The sequence below is a fragment of the Macaca fascicularis genome, chromosome 4, assembly GCF_037993035.2.
Source record: "Macaca fascicularis isolate 582-1 chromosome 4, T2T-MFA8v1.1".
NCBI classification, from domain to species: Eukaryota; Metazoa; Chordata; class Mammalia; order Primates; family Cercopithecidae; genus Macaca; species Macaca fascicularis.
The window spans coordinates 167,555,374-167,580,876 of NC_088378.1; the positions used below are offsets into that span (position 1 = coordinate 167,555,374).

General features: G+C 41.3%; 1 protein-coding gene across 6 annotated transcripts in view; it reads right to left on the minus strand.

The window, feature by feature from the left end:
* FARS2 (phenylalanyl-tRNA synthetase 2, mitochondrial) overlaps positions 1-25,503 on the minus strand; it is a 516,796-nt gene that overhangs the window by 332,189 nt on the left and 159,104 nt on the right. For all 6 annotated transcript variants that reach the window (XM_015449928.4, XM_065544477.2, XM_045389943.3 and 3 more), the window contains one exon: positions 1,777-1,908. In XM_015449928.4, coding sequence (XP_015305414.3) covers positions 1,777-1,908 — 132 coding nt within the window. The remainder of the gene's footprint in view (positions 1-1,776; positions 1,909-25,503) is intronic.

Below are 25,503 nucleotides of genomic sequence, written 5' to 3' on the forward strand. Positions count from 1 at the left end.
AGGCCAAGGCTCATGGGGTGATGAACCTGCCTAAAGATACACAGCTGTTAATGAACAGAGTTGTGACAAAAACCCTGGATTTCCAGACACCTAAGCCCAGGCCTCACAACTTCTCCTCCCAGGTCCTGATGTCAACCCCCATGCTCCCTCTCCTCTAGGACAGCTCTTCACCTATTTTAAAACTGCCCACGAAGCCTCCAGCCCTGTGCCAGGCTTTCTCCTGAGGCTTCCTCAGCAGGATGAAGAGGAATCTGGGAGCCTGTGGAGTCCAGGCCTCTGCAGACAGAGAGTACCTAAGAGTAAGAAGGGAAGGCCAGGCCTCCAGTCTCCCAGCCAAGGTAACACAAGCTCCTGCACTCCATGCACCCTGCCTCGTCACTCTCTGCTCATCCTCATTTTCCAAGCCCATCACCACATATATGTCCTTACCCATGGTCTATTCACCTTTCTTAGCTACCAAGAAGGACCCCTCTTCATTCTGCTACAAGAGGCTGGGCGGTGAACCCTGAGTCAGAACTGCCCTCCAAGGCCAAGCAGCAAGTGTCCTTCTAAGGGAGTAGAACCAGAAAGGTTTCCTGAACAATCTACATCAGTTCCTCACTGCTTATGCAGTGAGCTCACATGCCTGATCCAAACCAACTTTCCCTTTTTTTCTTGGAGGATTTATATTCTGAAAAAAAAAAAAGAAAAAAAAAATATATATATATATATATATAATTTTTTTTTCTTTTTTTCTTTTTTTTTAGACTGAGTGTTGCTCTTCTGCCCAGGCTAGCTGGAGTATAGCAATATCGGCTCACTGCAACCTCGGCCTCCCGGGTTCAAGTGATTCTCATGCTTCAACCTTACAAGCAGCTGGGATTACAGGCACACCATCACACCCGGCTCATTTTTGTATTTTTAGTAGAGACAGGGTTTCACCATGTTGGCCAGGCTGGTCTCGAACTTCTGACCCCAGGTGATCCACTCACCTCAGCCTCCTAAAGTGCTGGGACTACAGGCACGAGCCTGTAATATTTTTAAATTAAATTTAGATAGTGACTTCAAAAAAGTACTAAATTCAGACAATGACTTAAAAAATCAAATTCAGATAGTGACTTTAAAAAATACTAAATTCAGATAGTTACTTAAAAAAATACTAAACTCAGATAGTGACTTAAAAAAAGAACTCACAGCAATGGTCTTACAGAAAAGAGCCAGACAGATCCTTCTGAAATGCCTATAGATATGGGTAGAATTCAATCAGCAACCTTGTGTTTCCATTTTCTCTCAGTCAGGTGGCATGCAGAGGGAGGTGATGGATTAAGCATCATGGGCCTATGTGTTTTTACACTGCGTTTTAGTGTATTTATAAAATACTTGCTGAATTTGGGACACTATACTAAGTGCAGTAAGAACAAAAATGGATTATGCATTGTCTTTGTTCTTAAATAGTCTGAAAGACAAACTACACTCCTGTGACATGCAGCAAATGCCTTTGGGGCAATTACAAAGCAACATATCAACAAACACGAAATCACAAAGTACAAATCCAGCAGCCAAGTGCTGACAAGGAGGATCTCCAAAGACAAAGAGCCTTCGCAAATAGATACGTGAGAAATAAGTTTTTCCAGGGCTTAGTATCAAAGACAAGTCTACAGGGGTCTCTGAAGAGAGACCAATGATGCTGCTGCCCCCACAGAAGTATGTAAATACCTGCAAGGGTGCCGTGGGGCTGCCTGAGAAGGGAGGGTTCCTTTAGAGCATGTGTAAATAAAATGTGGGATTCTTTTGTACCTGAATTGACCAGTTGTTGTTCCATCACCCCGCAGCCAAGAACTTCCAGCCATTCTCCATGAAAGTTGATCTCCATCTCAAAGGAAGGATGTGTAAAAGGAAAGTAGCAGTCTACCCATCTTATCTCCAGCCCTGCAAAGTTGCCAAAGAAACAAATAAGTAGTGTTAAATAGCTGTCTGCCCTTTCTTGTGATCAAATTTTCCCTTCCACTAATGACACCAATTACTACATTCTGAGTAAAATAAATAGCAAATAAACTAATTTGCAACATGTTAGGGTGAGGCAATAAATCTTAAAACTTGTGAAAAACTGGGCATGTCTTCTCCAATATAAAAAACACTTTGTGTAATTCCAGGACCCACTGAAACCAAATCAATCACTTGTCAAATCCCTGCCACCAGCTGGCAGAAGAAAAAACTAGGCCAAGTTCATGGGAAAGCAAGTAATTCTGTTAGTTTCTATACATGAAAATGACATTATTTCAGAGTTAAAGAAAGTATATTTTTACCATATATTCCTCCAAACTTATATATCAACAATATGACCAATTAAGATAAACTGATCAACTTTTACTTCCATAAGTATACATAGATATATATATTATTTTTAAGTTTATAAAGCTAATGAAAAGTCAGATTAAACCAAATCTATCAGTCAATTTTAAGCAAAACGTTTTAAAAGTCCAACATTTTTCCTACAGATGAATGATAAAAAGTACATATGCTAAACGCCAGAATGAATTTCTAAACAAGCAAACATAAATACAGCACTCCTGAGAAAAAAGTGCTGTAATTTAAGCAATGGCCTTATAATTTAACAAGGGAAAAGACTAATGAATTCAAAACAAAGCCTGCAAAGAGCAGAGGTCACCAAAAGCAGTGAAACCGTAGCAGAGGGTCACCTAGGAACTCGATGCCCCCTGAGCAGAGCACAGAAAAAAGTGGGCATCTTGACAAATCCTAGGTTCCTGTCCCTGTGCTCCTTTCCCTTCCTGTGCTGGCCTCTTCTTTTTTTTGGCAACGCTCTGCTAAAGTACTCGATTCTCCATGGCAATATGGACACGCCCCCTCGTGAATTCAGAATACTGTATGTTCTCACCCCAAACTACCTACATTTTAAAAATCTTGTGTAAATCACAATGTGAAGCAAATAAAAATAGTGACGAAAATGGCTTCCATCTATTGAGGACTTACTATGCTTCTACCAACCCATTTCATAGATTCAGGAAAAAAAAAAAAAAAAAAAAAGGCAACTGTTTTGCCCCAAGTCCCACGGCTAGCAGATGACTGGGCCACTGTGCCAAACCCACGTCTGCTCTTCCCAACTCCAAAACCCCTGCTCTTGCTGTTTTTTTGTTTTGCTTTGTTTTGTTTGATAGGCTCTCATGCTGTCACCCAGGCTGGAGTGCAGTGGCACCACAATCATAGTTCATTGTAACTGCAAACTCCTGGGCTCAAGCAATCCTCTCGGCTCAGCCTCTGAGTAGCTGGGACTACAAGCACGCGTCATCATGCCTAGATAATTTCTCTAATTTTTTACTTTAGAGATGAGGTCTCGCTGTGTTGACCAGGCTGGTCTTGAATTTCTGGCCTCAAGCAATCCTCCTGACTCAAACTCCCAAAGTGCTGGAATTACAGGCGTGAGCCATGGCACTCGGACCCAAAACCCAGCTCTTGACAGTTAAAACATAATTGCCTGCCAATCAACAAAGATATTTTGAGAGTCAAACATTAGATAAGAGTGTAATTATCAAACACAGGGGGCTTTCCTATGCCCCAGATTCCACAGTAGAAGGCAGATTTTTCTTTAATTGTTTTGTTTTAATTGCATTTATTTTCCTTCTTACCTGCTGTCTATGACAAGTGTCAACTGATTTCTGTTTACAACAGTAATACAATATTTCCCCTTCTGATTTTCTCTGTGGTATAATAGACAAACATTAAAGTGCACAGATATAAATGTACAATGTGACAAATGTTGACATATGTATGCACCCATGATACTGCCACCACAATCAAGATAATGAACATAACCATTACCTCCCAGTTTTCTCATGCCCCTTTGTAATCCTACCTCCCGCCCACTGCCCCAGTCTTCTCCCGACACCCGACATCCGCAGGCAACCACTGATTTCTTCTGTCACTATACATGAGTTTGCATTTCCTAGAATTTTATAAAAATGAAATCATACAGAATGTACTCCTTTTTTTCTGGCCTCTTTCACCATGGTTATTTTAAGATTCACCTGTGTTGTTGCACCTATCAACAGTTCATTCCTTTTTTTTTTTTTTTGAGGCGGAGTCTCGCTCTGTCGCCCAGGCTGGAGTGCAGTGGCCGGATCTCGGCTCACTGCAAGCTCCGCCTCCCGGGTTCACGTCATTCTCCTGCCTCAGCCTCCCGAGTAGCTGGGACTACAGGCGCCCGCCACCTCGCCCGGCTAGTTTTTTGTATTTTTTAGTAGAGACGGGGTTTCACCGTGTTAGCCAGGATGGTCTCGATCTCCTGACCTCGTGATCCGCCCGTCTCGGCCTCCCAAAGTGCTGGGATTACAGGCTTGAGCCACCGCGCCCGGCTGCAGTTCATTCCTTTTTATTGCTGTGATCGCGTCAACACTTTTTCTAACTGGGAAAAAAAAAAAAGCTGGCCTTGTCGCAGGCCATTGGAGAAATGTCCCCAGGTCCCCCAGAGTAGTTGACTTTTCTGTGTGGAAGCTCGGACATGCAGAGCCACTGCTTATTTGGGACTGTATTCTGAGAAGGGATTTATACACCTGTATCCTTGCCCATCTTTAGGACCAACAATTCCCTATCAATATTTTTGTAAAAAGCACCAGAGACAATCCTGATAACAAACGGAAATATGTGACGCCTTGGGACATGTAAGCTGAGTGCAGAAGGACTGACCGACAAAATAATTTTTACCTTTCTTTTTTTATAACTCTTGGCAGGTAAGCAAAAAACATTTTATGAGAACAGTTTGGAACGATATATTTTGTGTACCTGGCTTTTGATATTTGGCCTGAATTTTACCAAAAGCAGGAACAGGACTCAGGGTTAATTTCATATAATTAAATGTAATTAATTGTATGTAATTAAACATTACCTAAATGCTTGGAACATAGCGGTAAAGTAAGTTCTACACAAGTTTACTTTCTCGGTATGCCCTTAGGTTCTGTTAAAAAAAAACAAAACCATTTTGGATAGGCTAAATAAATACGGAAGAGTTCAGTTATACAACTTCATCTCTCACAACTGTAGTATCTTAGGTTCCCCTAGTCCAAGAAGAAGTCATTTCAAGACATTAATAAGCACTCAAAACAATTACAACTGTTGATTAAAGTTATTCCATAATCAACGTTTATTAAACCCTAACTAAATGTCTACTGCATATGGTCTCATGGGAAGCCGGGTCTCCACAGAGACAGGTCCCTCCCTGTTTACACATGGCCACTACAGCTGCTGGTGCTGATGGCGTCAGCACAACTCAAGGATAGAATTGAGAAGTGATGTGATGGCTCTTCCCTTCTCCAGGAATCTTCCTTCACTGAAGGGCTTTTGCTTTACCACTTCTCTAATGAGAAAAAACAATTATAGCTTTGGATGGAAAATTTCTGTAATGTTGAACAAATTATTAAGATAAAATATGTTTTATCAACCCTTGCTCTTTTTTTGGTTTAAGATCTCAGCCACCACAGTCCTCAGTTTCTTCTTCCTCAATCATCCTGCAGGTGTCTTTTTTGACAACAATGAAAGTAACTGCTCCACAGTGAAAACTACACATAGCAAAGCAAGAAAAGCAGGGAAGTTAGCCAATGTTTTTCAGAATCCACCGAGATGATTAACACTAACAGTTTAATGGAGCAGAAACTATTGATAATACCATAGAAACTAAAACGGAAAACACAGACTGGTAAAAGTTGTGTCTAACGATACCAGGAAGTTTTTAATCCTTTTTACCCCCTCAGATCCTCTGCTCAGTTTCCTTTTAAAATCTATATGACCCCACAAAGAATGCCAAATCTATACACCATTCATTTCCTTTGTTCTGCTACTTTAAGGACTTCTTCAGTTCTTAAGATTTGCCTCTTTCCCATAAACAGACAAAAGTCAAAATCTGTGCTTTTGAAGTCTTATCCATAAAACCTTTGCCTAGACCAATGTCCTGAAGCAATTCATCCATGTTTTCTTCTAGTAGTTTTATGGTTTCAGGTCTTACATTTAAGTCTTTAAACAATTTTGAGTTGGGTTTGTATATGGTGAGAAAGACAGGACTTGCCCAGCATCATTTATTGAAGAGAATATCATGATGGATATGCTAATTTCCCGAATTTGATCATCACATTGTATACATGTATTAAAATGTCATTCTGTACCCCATAAATATGTACAATTGTGTGTCAACTAAAAATAAAAAAGGCCAAAATTTGCAAAGCACTATTTTTGAGTAGGCTATGTCTCTACTTCAAACATAAACAGTAATTATTTGAAAGTAAATTATATTAATGTGAACTTTTTCCCAATATACCATATTCTCTTACACATTTTAACAATTTAAATTTGTTACATTGGGCTGGGCACAGTGGCTCACGCCTGTAATCCCAGTACTTTGGGAGGCTGAGGCGGACAGATTACTTAAGATCGGGAGTTCGAGACCAGCCTTGCCAACATGATAAAACCCCATCTCTACTAAAAATGCAAAAATTACCCAGGTGTGGTGGCACATGCCTGTAGTACCAGCTACTCGGGAGGCTGAGGCATGAAAATTGCTTGAACCTGGGAGGTGGAGGTTACGGTGAGCCAAAAGTGAGCCATTGCACTCCAGCCTGGGCGACAGAGTAAGGCTCAGTCTCAAATTAATTAATTAATTAATTGTTACATTGATACATTCACAGTGATTTTTTAAAAAATCATTGGTAGTGAAATTATTTCTTGAATACTTTGATATAACCCCCAAAATAAACTTTCTTCTTGTTTTTCACCCTATGATCTCAAAATTACTGTAGGTATTATTATATCTAGTTGAAAAAGCATCTTGACATGCTTCTTGTATTAAAAGATACAATTAAAAGCCAAATGACTAGCTCGAAACTATGTTGAGTGTGACTTATTTCACATGTCAAGTATTAGAAGTCAGAATATTTACTAAAAAATATGTATTTCACGTTATATATTAATAGAGGAGAATTTTTAGTAAGCATGTCCAAATCATATGGATTCATTCTGCATAAGACTAACCTCTTATTGCGGCTATAATTAAGTACATATATGAACTATATATCTAGTGGAAAATAATGTCAAGGGTTTGGTTTTTTTTTTCCTATTTCCATTTTTCTTTTTATGAGGGGGGAGGGGAACTTAATAATTTCCTAAACCACATAGATGAAGCTCAGAGCTTTTTTAATGGCTTCAGAACTCTGAGATTACAGCAATTGTCAAAAATTATACATCTCAATTTTCAGCCTAGAGCCACATAAAAGAAAGCACACTTTCAGAAAAAACCACACCTGAGTTGAAGTCTCAGTCTTCTACCTTTTTCCTGTGAAGCCGTGGGAAGCTGCCTCACCCTCTTTGAGCCCCGCCCGCCTCTTCTCCACACTGGGAGAATGACTGCTGTCTCACCCAGGGAGACCACCCAGTGGTTTCAAGAAAAGACCCTGTGGGAGCCCAGGTTTTCTTAAGAGGCAGCGATCCTCTTTGGAGATCTGGACACTGACTCGAATTTCTCCTCTGAATGAGGATGCTGAGTTTGTCCAAGAATGAGGAGAGCCCAAAGTCAAGAAGCAATCCCTCAAGCGGGACTTCAGAATTAAGTAGAAATTCCTTCAGGACAGTGACATGAGCCCAAATGGAAGAGGTATAGCAAGAATTCTAAGCCTTTCTCAACTCTGGCAGGACACTACCTGCCACAGGGATGGGGCACCTTTGGGAAGACCAACCAGGGACACGTGCAGGGTGTGTGTGTGTGGGGGGGTGTGGGTGTTGTCTCTTCCCACCAATCCCTGAAGGGGCTGAGCACTCTGTCTGACATACTGTAAACATTTAAGTAGATGTCATTCCATCCCATCCCACCTTTGTTATGGATCTCATTCTGAATAAACATCACATTCCATTTCCCTGATTTATTGACTCATTAAAGAGATTCTTCTGCTGTTTCCCATACCGTTTATATTTAAAGGTGGGACTTTGCTATCAGAACTGCCTTCCACAGGTGGTAGAATTTAAATTTTGAAAGATCCCTGGCCCAAACTAGAGCATATACCAGTGATTTTTCTACACCATACCAGGGGTACCCTTCATGAAAGCAAATAATTTTTTTAAATTAACTAAACAAATATGCAATTAATCACTGGTGTTTGGCGTTATTTTTAAAATAGATTTGCCCTCAGTTGACACACAAAAAAATAGTAGAATATAGTGGTTTAATATAAGGGTTGCTACTCACACTTTCTGAACAGCTATGCAGTGTGTATCCAAGGAAGGAAAGGAACGTGGAAAGAAAAAGGAAGGAGGGGACTCTCTGGCTGGAAATAAATTCTTAAAAAGCTGGGATCATCTTCGATAACCACAATCTAACCAAGGGAAATCGCATCGCTGCCACCGTCAAAGACACCTGATGATTCCATCTCTTCTGCTTCTGTTGAAGACCCATAACCTTTCGACAGAGCCCATGTTTTCCTGATGTTTCAACAGTGTTCTAACAGCGTTCTTTCATACATTGTTTTGTTTTGAATAGGCAATATGTTCACAACATTCAAAATCAAAATACTATAACAGAATTCATCTCATTATGTAATAGGGTATGACGAAGAAGTCTCACTTACTTCCCTTTCCCATCTTACCCCAATCTCCTGGACCCTTACAGTAAACTCTCAGGGTTTCCTTTTTACTGCCAGATGTAAGCCAATACAAATATCTGTTTCTATTTTCCCTCCTTTCTTATATAACAAGCAGCATAGTGCGCACGTTATGTGGCACCACACTTTTTTCACTGAATGATGTGTCTGGAGGCCTCTCCATATGAATGCATAGAGCACGCCCTCAGTCCTTTTCTTACTCCTGCCAAAGATTCCTGCGTGTGGCCCACATTCATATAAGAAGTCTTACCGACATACACTTGGAGTATATTCAGTATTTTGCTACTGAAAGCAATGCTGTGACTAAATACCCTGTTGAGACGAAGAGTAAATGCTTTTATGATTTTAATAAATACTGCCAAAACGCCCTCGATAGGTGTTGTATAATAGTTTGCACTAACATTAGCTCAGGAGCCAAGGCCATAGAACTAACTGGTAGAAGAATACAATGAGACTGTAGGTCCCAGACAAAGATCCAGGGCTTTGCTGATAAAAGAACACCAGCTCGACCCTCTTACGCAGCTCCCACTTAGATAAAGCAAGAGTTGAGCACCCACAGACAAGATTCCCAGGGCTGCCTTCCTCACCTTTGCTGTTTGCATCTCGTCTCTCCCCTAAAAGAAGAAAAGAGTGTCTTCTGGACTCAGTAAACGTGGCTGGCAATCATAGGAAGAGGAGGCACTTTTAAAGCCTGAAGCATCCATGTGGGAATACAAACACTGATTCTGTTTCCAAAGCCCACCTCACACGCAGCATGAAGTCATTCACGACTTACACTTCATCTCTACCTAGGGCCTTACAAACCTGGCAATGCCACCACTGTGACTCTTTAAGAGCGCCATATATATCCTATGTGTCCACACAACCGTGTACCCTGGAGTCCAGCGCTGCGGAGTGCCAAGTGGAATAAAACCATTCCTACTACAAAGTTAATGGTAAATACCACCTCTTCCCTCTCAGAGAGGGTAATAAAATCCTCCAGTGTGGGACCTCCCAAGCACACAGCAGAAGATATTAACACTGTTTCAGCCACAACGACTCCTGCTAAGACATACACAGAGCAACAGGGGAAAAATAACAGGCAGGCGATTTCCTCCACCATTGGCAATGGCGTAACTGGTCCCACAGCTGTTACTCTTCTGCTTGGCAGAAAGACCAGTGTGTGAAAGTGTAGTTCCACACTGTTTCCCTGGGACTCCTCTACACAGGGATCCCTCTGACTAGGGCTTGGATCATAAGATGATATGATCGTTTCTCTACCTCACAAGGAAATGAGAAATGGAGTATGGCACCAGTTAATGGGCCCCTCATTCTGAAATCTGGGTATGGGTTCAGAGGCACTAGGTTAAGTGATCACTCCCCTGCTCTCTTATCAAGCAGCAGAGGGGACAATCCAGCAGCATCCCAGCCTCAGGGAAAGCCACAGCACAGCCCTTTGGTCTTCGATCCTCTCATCAACCCATTCTCGAAGGAAACCATCTTCAGATCCCTGCAGGCTACACAGAGAGGGACTGTAGGCAGAAGGCTCACACACCAGCCTCCATAAAGCTGGTCAGTTGGGGGGCAGCCTGGATCTAAGAGCCAACACAGATCTAGAAGCAAATCCCAGCTTTATCACTTGCAGCTGAGTGACTTCAGGCCACTTACTTAACCTCGCGCTGCTTCAATTTTGTCAAAAATAAGAATATCTCACAGAGTTTCTGTGACAATTCAGCATGGAAAAGTGTGTAAAAAACCTAACACAGTACCTGGCACCTCATAAACACTCAGTGGGTATTTTTTTTTCACTGAATGTCATGAAATTCAGCTCATAATCTGAAATATCTCACTTTTTAATAAAATATGAAAAAATAAACATTTCTAAATTGTGTTCCTAACTGACATTTACTGTTCATTTACTATGTGCTAGGCACTGTGCTAAACATTTCCCATGCCTCCTCTCACTTCATGCTTACGCTGATGTGAGGCTGGCATATACACTGCACAATCATTACTTTCATTCCCACTTTGCAGATGAGGGAAATGTGACTGCGACAGCTTACATATCTAATCTCGGTTTACAGTAGAGAGTAAATGCCAGGATCAGAACCAGGTGTGTGGGACAGCACAGCCCCATGCTGCCCTCCACTGGAGCAGACAGTGCAACACCACATTAACTCAGCTTTCAACACAAAGCACACTCATGAGACCAAGAAGGCACGGTCTGTGTCCTTGTTCTCCTAACACACAACAGTGACATTTATGGTTTTAAAAAGAGAGAGAGAGAAAGAAAGAAAGAGAACCAAATAGTCATAGTCTAAGTTGAAAGACAAAAGGCGATATGGTTTGGCTGTGTCCCCACCCAAATCTCATCTTCAATTCCCACGTGTTGTGGGAGGGACCCAGTGGGAGGTAAATGAATCACGGGGGCAGGTTTTCCCATGTTGTTCTCGTGATAGTGAATAAGTCTCATGAGATCTGATGGGTTTAAAAACAGGAATTTCCCTGCACAAGCTCTCTTCTCTTATCTGCCACCATGTGAGATATGCCTTTCATCTTCCGCCATGATTGTGAGGCCTCCCCAGCCATGTGAAACTGTGAGTCCATTAAGCCTATTTTTCCTCCCAGTCTCACGTATGTTTTTATCAGCAATGTGAAAACAAACTAATACAGTACATTGGTGCCAGCAGAGTGGGGCACTGCTGAAAACACATCCAAAAATGCGGAAGTGACTTTGAAACTGTAAAAGGAAGAGGTTGGAACAGTTTGAAGGGCTCAGAAGAAAACAGAAAAATGTGGGAAAGTTTGAAATTCCCTAGAGACTTGTTGAATGGCTTTGACCAAAAGCTGATAGCGACATGGACAATGAAGTCCAGGCTGAGGTGGTCTCAGATGGAGATGAGGAACTTGTTGGGAACTGGAGCAAAGGTAACTCTTGTTATGTTTCAGCAAAGGGACTGGCGGCATTTTGCCTCTGGTCTAGAGATTTGTGGAACTTTGAACTTGGGAGACATGATTTAGGGTATCTGGCAGAAGAAATATCTAAGCAGCAAAGCATTCAAGAGGTGACTTGGGTGCTGTTAAAGGCATTTGGCTTTATAAGGAAAGCAGAGCATAAAAATTTGGAAAATCTACAGCCTGACAATGCGATAGAAAAGAAAATCCCATTTTCTGAGAAGAAATTCAAGCTGGCTGCAGAATGTTAATCCCCAAGACAATGAGGAAAATGTCTCTGGGACATGTCAGAGGTATTTGTGGCAGCTCTTCTCATCACAGGCCTGGAGGCCTAGTAGCAAAAAGTGGTTTCATGGGCCAGGCCCAGGATCCCCATGCTGTGTGCCTAGGGACTTGGTGCCCTGTGTCCCAGTCATTACTGGGTTCAAGGCAGAGCTCGGGCCGTGACTTCAGAGGGTGCAGGCCTCAAACCTTAGCAGCTTCCATGTGGTGTTGAGCCTGCGAGTACACAGAAGTCAAGAATTGAGGTTTGGGAACCTCCACCTAGATTTCAGAGGATGCATGGAAACGCCTAGATGCCCAGGCAGAAGTTTGCTGTAGGGGCAGGGTCCTCATGGAGAACCTCTGCTAGGGCAGTGCAGAAGGGAAACATGGGGTAGGTGCCCCCACACAGAGTCCCTACTGGGGCACCACTTAGTGGAGCTGTGAGAAGAGGGAGGCCATCCTCCAGACCCCAGAATGGTAGATCCACAACAGCTTGCACCAGGCACCTGGAAAAGCCGCAGACACTCAACACCAGCCCATGGAAGCAGCTAGGAAGGAAGCTGTACCCTGCAAAGCCACAGGACCAGAGCTGCCCAAAACCATGGGAACACACGTCTTGCATCAGCCTGACCTGTATGTGAGACATGGAGTCAAAGGAGATCATTTTAGAGCTTTAAGATTTGACTGTCCCACTGGATTTCACACTTGCATGGGGCCTGTAGCCCCTTTGTTTTGGCCAATTTCTCCCATTTGGAAAGGCTGTATTTACCCAATGTCAGTACTCCCATTGTGTCTAAGAAGTAACTAACTTGCTTTTGATTTTACAGGGTCATAGACAAAAACGACTTGCCCTGTCTCAGATGAGATTTGAGACTGTGAACTTTTGAGTTAACGCTGAAATGAGTTAAGACTTTGGGGGACTGTTGAGAAGGCATGACTGGTTTTGAAATGTGAGGACATGAGATTTGGGAGGGGACAGGGATGGAATGATACTGCTTGGGCTGTGTCCCCACCCAAATCTCATCTTGAATTCCCACGCGTTGTGGGAGGGACCCAGTAGGAGGTAATTGAATCATGGCGGTGGGTCTTTCCCGTGCTGTTCTTGTTATAGTGAATAAGTCTCACAAGACATGATGGTTTTAAAAATGGGAGTTTCCCCGCACAAGCTCTCCTCTCTTGTCTGCTGCCATATGAGATGTGTCTTTCACCTTCCGCCATGATTGTAAGGCCTCACCAGTGAGGTAGAACTGTAACTCCATTAAACCTGTTTTTCTTTCCAGTCTCGGGTATGTCTTTATCAGCAGTGTGAAAACAGACTAATACAAAATGTAAACCTCCACAGGCCAGAAACAAAACAGGAAGAGAGGATAAAGTGAGCCTGCTGGGCTTGGGGTCCACAACCAAGAAGAACCAGGAGCCTGCCTCCTGCAGGATGGCACACTGCGGGCTTGTGGCAGGAAGGAGGCAAAAAGCTTCAAGTCAGAGGCTGGGATGGGATAAGCTCCATGATGGTGCCAGAAGGAAGTCAAATACTGTCACCCAAATGCAGCATGGGGCTGTAGCCCTAAGGAGCTGTAAGATTAGGGATCCAAGTCTTGGGCATAGAATCAGCTCCAGCCCCTCATTGTATGGGTGCTAGACATCTGATGGATCCCTAGGAAATCTCATTCTGGATTTCAAGCCTAGAGAATTGGGTGGAATCATCTGCAAAACCACTTACAGGGTGAAAAGCAAGAGACGGGGGATAGGGGGAGAAGGACAGAAAGAAAGAAAACAGAGAAAGGGTAAAGAACAAAAAAAACCTTCCTCTGAATATGACCCTGCAACCCAAAATTCTAAAACACATGGATAAATCTAATGCTAAGTAATACAGCCAGCAAAACAAATAATCAAACATTAACTTACCTCAGATAAGATTATTTTTATGAAACAATCTGAAACTTTAAAATAAGTGTGTTTTAGATATCCTAAGAGATACATGAAAGCATAACTCACTGATGTGTTCTAGAAAATAAAATTCATAAAAATTTTGGTTTTGTAAACCAGATCTAAAAATGCATCTTCAGGATTGTATCCATCTCCCAGTCAAATTCTTCTCTGAGAAGGAAAACACTAGCCACCCTTTCAAAGAGTTCCTGTCACAAACATTAAGCTGCATCAGAAAAGAAGACCAAAAAAGGCACAGAGAGTAAGTGATGAGAGAGATGTAAGAATATAACGAAGGCGAAGAGGGGAATGAGATGTAATAAAAATTGCAGGAAGGAAGGTCCAGAGGGAGTAGCCAAACGATTCACATGAAAAAGAGAAACTTCCACATCTGGACAGGACAGAATAATAAACCAGTTTTACCCCTCCATATGAAAAACTAAAAAATAAAATAAAATAAAAAACAGACAAATATATAAAATAACACCACTCAAAACATGGGACACCAGTTGACCAAGGACACAGACCCCCCAGAGGGGCGAGACCTAACATTGCTCTAGGAAGGAAGGAGAGCATGGGAGATCTCAATAGTCTCTTTGATTTGAGGAGACAGAGCCGGGAGTCTGGACAAGCCAGGATAGCTAGAATTCTCAGGGCAGAGTAAAGGAGAGAAGAGAGCTGTGCAGAGAACTCTGGAGATCTGCAGAGGAACCCCTTCAGTATTCAACTGAACACTGATCCTGTGTGTTGAAAAATCTACCTGCGGTCGGGGAACAAATCCTCAAAAGGATTAGAGGGAATAAAGATGGAGCTCACACAGGACCAGGAATAGTGCCAGTTCTCAACAGCCAAGCGGAAAAGCCTCATAATTCACGGGTTATCAATTACAGAGCTGAGACAGGTCTGGCATAGGTATTGGGCAAAACTATCCCCAGACTAAACTCTATACTGGTCCTGCCTAATAAGGCTTAAAAAGAAGACCTAAAAGGATCAAAGTGTTTCTAAGTAATCCCAGAACAAAGCTCATGGATATTAGGAAGGTAAAAATATCCAATGCATCAGAAGGTAAAATTAATGATGTTTGGCAATATCCTACAGTAAATTACCAGGCATGCAAAATAGAAACAAAATACATAAAGAACAGAAAAATCAAAAGTAATTCACCAAGGAATGACAGATGTCAGAATTAGTAGGAAAAAATGAGTTAAAATATGTATTATAATAATATTTGCTATGTTCAAAAAGCTAGAGGAAAGACTAAACATTTTAAGTTGAAACAGGGATGATATTAAAAATATCCAAACTGAAGCAAATGAATGAAAAATACACAGGATGGAGTTAGCAGAAAATTAGACACTGTAGAAGAAATATTGGTAAATTTGAAGATAAAACAATATTAATTATCCAAAATGCAATACAGAAGAAAGAAAATCACTGAAAGAAAAATGAACAGAGCACCAGCGGTGGAAAAGTTTTAAGTGGCCACATACACATGCAAGTGGAGTACCTAAAGGAGGAGAGTGACAGAAACTATCTGAAGAAATAATTGACCAAAATTTCCAAGATTTCATGAAAAACATAAATCCAAGAAGCTCAACCAATTCCAAACATAAGAAATCTGAAGAAAACTTTAACTATGTACATCATAACCAAACTGCCTAAAATCAGTGACAAAGAAAACATTGCAAAACCAGTCAGAGAGAAGAGACACATTATGTACAGAAAAACAAAGACAAAAGCAAAGTTGAGAGCAGATTCCTCACAGGAAACAATGCAAGTGAGAAGAGATAGGAATAACATCTCTAAAAAATGAAAAGGGCCGGGGCACAGGGGCTCATACCTGTAATCCAAGCACTCTGGGAGGCAGAGGGAGGAGAATCACTTGAGGCCAGGAGTTCAAGACCATCCTGGACAACATGGTGAGACCCCATCTCTCTATATTTTTTTTTTTTAATTTTAAAAGTTAACAGGGTGTGGTGGTGCACACCTGTAGTCCCAGGTCTTCAGGAGGCTGAAGTAAGAGGATCCTTTGAGCCCAGGACTTGGGGGCTGCAGTGGGCCATGATCACGCCATTGTACTCCAGCCTGAGTGACACAGCAAGACTCAATCTCAAAAATAAATAAATAAAAGTAAAAAAACTATTAATCTAGAATTCCTTTCCCGTGAAAATATCTCAAAAAAAAAAAGGCAAGATGAAGGCTTTATCGGACATACAAATGCAAAAGAATTCATCAGTAGCAGAAGCAGGCCTTCGGTTGTGCAGAAGGAAAAATCGGTTGGGAACCCAGATGAAGAACACTGAAGATGGTAAGGACCTAGCAGATATAAAGGCTTTTCTTATTATGTAAATCTCTTTAAAAGCTGATCAACTACTCAAAGCAAAAATAATCATAACATATTTAGGAGTTGATAGCATACATAAGAATTAAAATATGTGATGGCACAAAGGCCAAGATGGGAAAAAGGGAAGTCTGCTGTTCTTACCCTATACAGGAGTGGGGTAACAACACTCAAAGTGAGACTGTGATAACTGTAAACCCTAAAGCAACTGCTACAATAACAAAACCAAAAGTTACAGCTCATAAGACAAAGGAAATAAAATGGAGTAATAAAAAACACAATTACTCCAAACAAAGTAAGAGAAGAAACAAAATGTTACTCATAGAAAACAAATAGCAAAATGATCATTTAAATCCAACTACATCAACAATAACATCAAATGCAAACAATCTAATTAAAATCACTTTGAAAAAAGAACAAAGCTACAAGAATTCAACCGATTTCAAGACTTATTATAAAGCTACTGTGATAAAGACAGTGAAGTATTGAGTCAAGATAGACAAATAATAGATGCATGGAACAGAATAGAGAGTCCAGAAATAGCCCCAGACATATATGGTTAATTGATTCCAGACAACGGTACAAAGGCTTTGCAGTGCAGAAGGAAAGGTCATTTCAACAAATGATGTTGGAACAACTGGATATCAATATGCAAAACAAAATTTCAATCCATACCTCAGATCATCCATAAAATTCTTCAAAGTAATCATAAATCTAAATATAAAACTGAAACTATAAAACTTCTACAAGAAAACATAGTAGAAAAATCTTTGTGACCTTGGGTTAGGAAAGATGTCTGAGAAACAATATCAAAAGCAAAATCCATAAGAGAAAAAAATTGGTTAATTGGGTTTCATCAAAGTTAAGGAATTTCTGCTCTTTGAGGGACAACATTAATAAAAAGGCTGAGTGAAAATATTGCAAATCTCACATCCCACAAAAGAATCATATCCAAAATTCAAAAGAATCATATCCAAAACTCACGAAGTTTCAAAAATCAATAAAAAGATAATAGGGTCAGGTGCAGTAGCTCACACCTCTAATCCTAGCACTTTGGGAGGCCAATGTGGGCAGACTGCTTGAACCCCAAGAGTTCAAGGCCAGCCTGGACAATATAGTGAGACCCTATCTTCACAAAATACGAACAAATTAGCTGACACTGTGATGAGTGCCTGTAATCCCAGCTACTTGGGAGGCTTAAGTGAGAGGATCACTTGACCTGGGAGGTCAAGGATGCAGTGAGCTAAGATCATGCCACTTCACTTCAGCCTGGGCAAAAGAGCAAGACCAAAAAAAAAAAAAAAGGAAAGAAAGAAAACAAACGGGCAAAATATTTGAATACTTTGCCAAATAGTTACATGAATGCAAATAAGTACATAATATTCAGCATCATTATCGACTAAGAAAATACAAATTAGGCAGGGAGCGGTGGCTCATGCCTGTAATCCCAACATTTTGGGAGGCCGAGGTGGGTGAATCACCTGAGGTCAGGAGTTCCAGGCCAGCCTGGTTAACATGGTGAAACCCTGTCTTTACTAAAAATACAAAAATTACCCAGGCATGGTGGCGTGCACCTGTAATCCCAGCTACTTGGGAGGCTGAGGTGGGAGAGAACTGCTTGAACCCAGGAGGTGGAGGTTGCAGTGAACTGAGATCGCACCACTGCACTCTAGCCTCGGCAAGAGAGCAAGACTCTGTCTCAAAACAAGAAAAGAAAAGAAAAGACAAATTAAAATCATAATCAGATACTCCTACACTCCTATCAGAATGGCTAAAATTACAATGACTATAATAAGTGCCAGCAAAGATGAGGAGCAACTTCCACTCCTAGGCACTGCTAGCAGAAATGTAACATGGTACAACCAGTTGAACAATTTGACAGTTTCTTTAAAAGTTAGTCATGGCCGGGTGCGGTGGCTCACGCCTGTAATCTCAGCACTTTGGGAGGCCGCGGCAGGTGGATCATGAGGTCAGGAGATCCAGACCAGCCTGACCAAGTTGGTGAAACCCCATCTCTACTAAAAATACAAAAAAAATTACCCAGGCGTGCTGGCGGGCACCTGTAATCTCAGCTCCTTGTGGGGCTGAAGCAGAGAATTGCTTGAACCCAGGAGGTGGAGGTTGCAGTAAGCCGAGATCGTGCCGCTGCACTCCAGTCTGGGCGACACAACAAGACTCTGTCTCAAAAAAGCAAAAAAAACAGTCATCGACCTACCATGCAGACATTCCATTTGTAGCTATTTACTCAAGAAAAATAAAAGCTATGTCCATATAAAGACTTGTCCACAAATATTTCTAGAAGCTTCATTTGTAATAGCCAAAACCTAGAAACAACCCAAATAGCCAACAAGAGGTGGATGAATAAACATATTGTAGAATATCAACACCATGTAACCCCCTACTTAGTAGCAAAAAGGAATGAAGTATTGATAACATGCTACAAAATGCATGCATCTCAAAATAATTATGCTGCGTGAAAGAAGCCAGAGAGAATACATACAATAGGATTTCACTGAACATAAATCTAGAAAATGCTAACCAACCTACAGTAACAGAAAGCAGATCACTAGTTACCTAGGCCTGGTGGGTAGGGAGAGTGGGCAGAAGAGGTGGTAGAGGGACAGTGAAGGAGCAGAAGGAAACGTTTTGGGGTGATGAGTATATCTTGATTGTGGTGATGGTGTAGTGTGTGTATAATTATGTCAAAAGTTATTAAATGGTACACTTTAGCTTATTGGAAGCCCATTATAATTCAATAAATAAAAGAGTAAGCAGAAAGATTCAGCATGATAGATTTTTTCCCCAATTTATTGAATTTTATAATTTGGAAATCAATTGTGACCTCAACAGAAACCAATACAATGAACTAACCACCACTGCCTGTGTTGGGCAGTAATTGGAAGGTATATTTCATAAACTGTAGCTGAAAGGACAGCAAGTTTCCAGAGAAAGATGGATAGTCAAATAATGGTAGCTGTTTGTTTTATCGTGAGATGACATAGTTTAGAATATATTTAAAGCTGATGAAACAAAATTCTAGAGAAACTGATGGGCTGGTAATCAGCAGTCCAGCTAAGCACAAAAGCCACACCCAGTCACCTAGATTTTCTCAGTAAAATACAGCTTTTACTCTGACAAAGACTAGAAAAACAGAGACTGAAAAACTGGTGTAGAATAACAGAAAAAAGGAATTTGTACAGTGAGCTGACCAAAAATAGAAAGAAGAGAGCCACCAACCTTGACTTGGCTAAGGTGGCAAATCTGAGCCGCTACAGGAGCGGGAAGCACAAAGAGATTTGGGCACCGATTCAAGGCTAGGCTTTCATGGAGTGTCTAGTGCAAGTCAAAGGAGTGAATGAGTTAAAGTGGTTGATAACAGAATTCCGATAACTAACTTTATACTGATGATCAATTCCTCAGTAGAGCTAGGAGAGGCCAGAAGAGAAGTGGCTGAAATCAATCAGGAAATTGAGCTTTCCATGAACCTGAAGAGTAGAAAGAGAATCTTCCCTCTCCCCCTAAATCTTAATGGTTTCTAGGTCACCTGTATACCAACCACCTAAGAGTTACTAGTAGCAGTAAAAATAGTTTGTAATGGGTATAGTTCCAGGCACACTGATGGTTTTCATTACAGTAGCCCTAAAATTTTCAGTGCCTTTTTCTCTGTATCTTAAGATCCAATAATTTTATTTTAATTAGCATAAAACCCCAAATAATTTCAATGTATTATTTCCCTAGATTAGTGAACCTTTCTGTTATCCTCTGCCCAACTGCCATAGAATCAGGAAGGTTTTTGGGCTCCTTAAAAGTATCATAGTTCAGCTCAATCACTGCTATCTCAACTTTTCTCTAAAGAGGTTCCCTTGTACCAATTCCTTAGCCCCGAAAGATCAACCCTAGAATACATTTTCCCCATTCACTAGACATCTAAGGAAAAGTGGGTCTTAGGCCTCCCTCCACCTGATTCCTAGGGTGATGTCTTATTTCCACTGAGTCCCTCCACTGGCTTAAAGCGAGGCACTTCACTTTTCATAGTTAATGATCCCAAGTCTCAGAGGTTGAAGGTGTTGGCCCGTTTTTATCGGAAAGAGCAACCTGCTCTAGACTACATCTAAGCTACGGTGAGGCGAGTACAGACAAGTCAAAATGGCTTGAATGCAACAACTGCCGTGGCTACTTCACTGCCAAGCGGTACTCTGAGAAGGATAACACTCCTCAAGCCAGGCAACACCAGCCAGCCCAAAAGAGCTGATTTAAAAAATTATTAAAGTGATACACACTTAAAATTTTTGATGTGATTCCATTTAGGAAGAATGTAGCACTAACAATTATAAACCTAATTCTTACTCTCAATCCCTTTCACCTCATTTATATTAACACAGCCTCATGGATGAAAAATATGAAAAGATATGGAAGACATGATTCCTTATTACCATGATCAAGCGATTTCACTCCTGACCAGGACATCACTCACAACACAGGGCCCTAGAACGTTTCTGCTGGATGGGACCGTATATAGGTCCCTATGCAGGTTGGGCTGGCAAGCAAGTTCTCTGAAGGGAATCAACACCTGTGGATGGAAGACAGTGGCAGCAAACTGGGCAGAGGGAGAAGCCAACAAACTACAATCAGGCCAGTGAAGCCTTTACCTTGCCAGAGGTCTGGAGCAGACAGCCCATTAGAATGGCCCATGGAGGGCCTTTGTATTCTTGCCACATTCAGTCTTCGGATGTGGGCTGCCCTGGGAAGGGCATGTCTTTGGGCAAGGAGGCTCCCTGCAGCTAAGGCAGTTCCCCAAGAAGCTGACAGCTGGAGGCGATCTGCAATCCCATCAGCCTGGACCCTTGGAGGGGATGCTGGGAGGTGCACTTCGATGACCACCACAGGTCTTTCAACAAGCAAAGACAAGACATGACTCCCCCATGGCAACATACCTTGTCAAACAGAGGGTCCCAATCCATCTCTCCTTCACACTCATTAATCTAAACCGTGCTACGAGGCCAATCCTTCAGAAAGGGAAATGCCAATGTTTAGCAAAGAAACTGTGCCAAAGAAAGGCTGTAAACTCAAGGACAGAAAGAGAAATTTAAAAGTTAGAAATCCTAAATCCCCACCTTAGTTACTCTGAAAGAAATGGTCTACCAAGCACAGTACAAAATATACAGAAAACACTTGAGAAATATTAAAAATGACAACAAAATCCACAAGCATAAAAATAGTCTAAAGGGTTATTTTATTTCTTTCTTTCTAATTCTAAAATGATAACCTCTCTTATAATAGCCTTAGGATGCTGGTACAATTGAAATGTTAGCAGAAAATAATAAACCACATTTGGACAGGAAAAAAACCTGAAACTAAAGCAGCTGTAATAACACACTGACACAAGGAAATAGTGTGTTCCAATTTTTAATTTTGCTTTTCAAGAACAAAGGAATCCAATAATAATAATAACAAAAGGTGAAAAGCCTAGACCATAAACACAAATATAAAAAGAGTTGCTGAATATTTCTGAGGCCTGTAGAGGCAGTTCCCATTCATCACTAACTGTAGAAAGAGTGAACCTTAAGTTTTTAAATGGTCTTTGCTACCCAGAATGTAACTGGATATGACGTAGTAAATGGAGGCTTTACCACAAGCTAGCTACCAGGAGGCACAGAATGGGGAGAGAAGGTAAAGGAAAGAGTCGGAGGCAGCACCTAGAGAGAGGTCATTTTTTTTTTCTTTTTAAAAGAGACAGGATCTCAGTCTATTGCCCAGGTTGGAGTACAGTAGCATGATCATGTCTCCCTGCAGCCTTGGACTCCTGGGCTTAAGCAATCCTCCTGCCTCAGCCTCCTAAGTAGCTGGGACTACAGGCGTGAGCCATTGCGCCTGTCCCTGAGGGGATTTTTGTTTTGTTTTGTTTTTTGGGGGGGATGACATTGTGGCTTTTGTAGGCCTCACAGTCTCTGAAATATTACTAATAAGATTTCTTTGTATCTTATCAAAAAGCTAACTTCTGGTATGGCCGTAGAAGTCAGACTGGGGGCTCCAACTGCCTCAAATACTTACCAGCCCTGTGATTTTTACGTGGCACTTTATTTCTCTGTGTCTAGGTTCCGTCATCTGAAAAACGGAGATTGTAACACCCGTATCATAGATGCAGGTCAAAAGAAAAAAACTCCTTGTCAACATGCTTAGCACAGGGTTTCACACTGCTACTATTATCTCTATTGTTACCATTATCACCATTATTATTGCTATTATTAATCTAAATTTAATCCGGGTTGATGGCACCTAGATAGGTTTACCAAGATGTTTTTCAGAAGCTAGCAAAATTACTTAATAAACCAACCAACAGCAAGAACCCAAAACCCATAACTAAATAGTGTTTCTGAAATGCCTGAAATAGAACAAGGTGGTCAGGCACGGTGGCTCACACCTGTAATCCCAGCACTTTGGGTGTCCGAAGTGGGTGAATCACCTGAAGTCAGTAGTTCAAGACCAGCCTGGCCAACATGGTGAAAACCCATCTCTACTAAAAATACAACATACAAAAAAGTAGCCAGGTGTGGTGCTGCACGCCTATAATCCCAGCTACACGGGAGGCTGAAGCTTGAGAATCGCTTGAACCCAGGAGGTGGAGGTTGCAGTGAACTGAGATGGCGCCACTGCACTCCAGCTTGCATGACAGACTCCGTCTCAAAAAAAAAAAAAAAAAAAAACACAAAAACGAACAAAGCACTTTTCTCTAGATTTCAGAAGAAACAGCTGAGAATCCTGAAACAGTTGTTAACATTCAGTGTGAGCATGAAGGAAGCACACAGCACTGTCTGTGTTCTGTGATATAGACCCACTCACCCCTTCTAGTTCATCAGATGGGCCCGGGCTCCGGTCACCTTCCCACTTCACATCTCCCCCGAGAGGCAATACGGCGGACATCACAAACACGGCAAACACAGTCCGGGACAAGCTCACACACCCCTACAACAACAGCTCATGGCAACACACCCGGAAGAAATACACCAGGGCATGGCAAGGGTATGTGAATGAGGTGCCTTTCAACATTCTCAGGATGCCTGGCCACCGTGTGGATGGGGTTAACAATGACCATGGCTCAAAGGAAAGAAGAAAAAGAAAAGGCTTTCTTCCCAGATAGATTCTAGTGTAGGGGAACCAACGTGTATTCTCCAAGCAGGTGAATTTTTAAACTTTAATTCCATTCCATGATTCTGCCAACTCAGTCTTACAGACAAAAAATTTGAACATTTATAAAATAGCAACATCGATATGTAATAAAAGCTGACTACCAAAAGTCTAGGCTGACAATATTTTTTAAAAAATAAAGGAAACATATGCCTAAATGAAAGAAGCTACAACTTCACTGCTATTCTAACATTTAAGATTCTTTATTTTTTCTTTTTTGGAGACGGAGTCTCGCTCTGTCATCCAGGCTGGAGTGCAGTGGCGCAATCTCAACTCACTGCAACCTCCGCCTCCCAGTTTCAAGCGATTCTCCTGCCTCAGGCTCCGGAGTAGCTGGGACTACAGGTGCCCGCCACCATGCCTGGCTAATTTTTTGTACTTTTAGTAGAGACAAGGTTTCACCATGTTAGCCAGGATGGTCTCGATCTCCTGAGCTAGTGATCCGCCCGCCTCAGCCTCCCAAAGTGCTGGGATTACAGGCGTGAGCCACCACGCCCAGCCCAAATTTAAGATTCTTAATTCTTGTCCAGGATCGTGCCCACCATGTCACGACGGGCATCACAGTCAGAAAAGTTATATATTGCAGAAATGGTTTTTTGTAAGGAAACCTGCCATCTAGTTTTGAAACCTACGCAAATACGAATATAAAAAATAATACAAAGGAAAGTCTAGGACCATATTTTCAGAGAGATATATATCCTGAAACACCTTGGAAAGCTTACATAATCTATACAGAGGCTAGTACATGGCTTATTTTTTAAAAATATCTGCTGGTGCAGATATGAAAGCCACTATCAGCACCAGTAAGGCTGTGGTGCCACAGTCTGGTGGTACACTGCTCCTTCTCGCTTCCTTAGACGTGATAAAGGCAAATCAACCACGACTGTTGTTCTTTGATCGTATTACTCTTTCCTCATGTGCTCCTTGCTTTTACTGTCTTGTCTTAACTTTCCTTCCCTTCCCTCCTCCTTCCCTTTGTTCATATTTACACATTTATTTGATATTTTCTACTTATAAGGCATCTTTCACGTTATCTTGTTTTATTCTCAAGTAAAGTAAGTATCATCGCAACTTTTAAAAGTTAGAAAACTGAGATCTGAAATGCTACGTGACCCGTTCAGGACTTCAGAGTAAGGGGATGAACAAGAGCTTCATTTTAAATTTTCTGATTCTACACTACCGTTTCTCCACGGTCATAAGAGTCTGCTGTCAATCATTTTTCTTCCCCTTGCCTCTTCTTTCCTTCTTTCCATAGATTGTGCTGCATAATGCTTGCTCTCCACGAGTACTTGTGTCACCTACTTTGTCATTTTTCACCCCATTCGTCTGCCCCTCCCCTTGCTTATCCCTTCCCAAGGCTAATTCCCACTTCTCCTCTAGGTGTCAGTATGCATGTGCCTCACCAGGAGCCTTCCAGGAGCACAGGCTGGGTTCAGGAGGAGGCGCCTTGCCTGTGGCACCAACAGCAAATCATTTGATCATAGAAATGTGTAGGATGACATAAATAAGGAGGGTGCTAAAAAAATTCTCTCCATAGTTTGACAACAGAAAAATTCAGATGAGCCTGAATCTTTCTATAAAGACAGAACACTATCTCCTTAAAATACCAGAATCCCTTCTACCTTACCCTGCCTGTAAAATGGCCTGAACAGCACAACCCATCTCCCTGTATTTGTGTTAAATAGATTATATAACTGTTTAAAATATTACAATTCCTTTCTTTTATCATGAAAGCAAAGAGATGCTGGTTATCATAGGTTTTTCACATCAGCAATTTCTATTTGAAACCTATTTCACTATTATGCCATTTTAATGAAATATATCAAACCTAGAGACAGGAAGAGAAAATAGCAACCACGCATATACTCATTATCCAGTTTTATCAAACTATAACATTTTGTCATATTTAACTTTAGTTTTTAAAAAGTAAAACATTATAAATACATTTGAAACATGGTTTCTACCCCTCCCTAAAGCCATTTCCCACTTCCTAGAAAAACATTACCTTGAAGTTGATGTACACTTTTTGAAAATATATCTATATTAAAAATATACAGGATTAGCTAGTGGTTTCTTATATATTACATGAACTATGCATTTGGCAATACGGCAGTCAAGATATTCTAACAAACTTTGCTAAACAGAGCAGGAGAGGCTTAATAAATTACAACAAGATTCTCTTTAAATACATATTTGAGTTCAGGCATAAGTAGGGGAAATCTG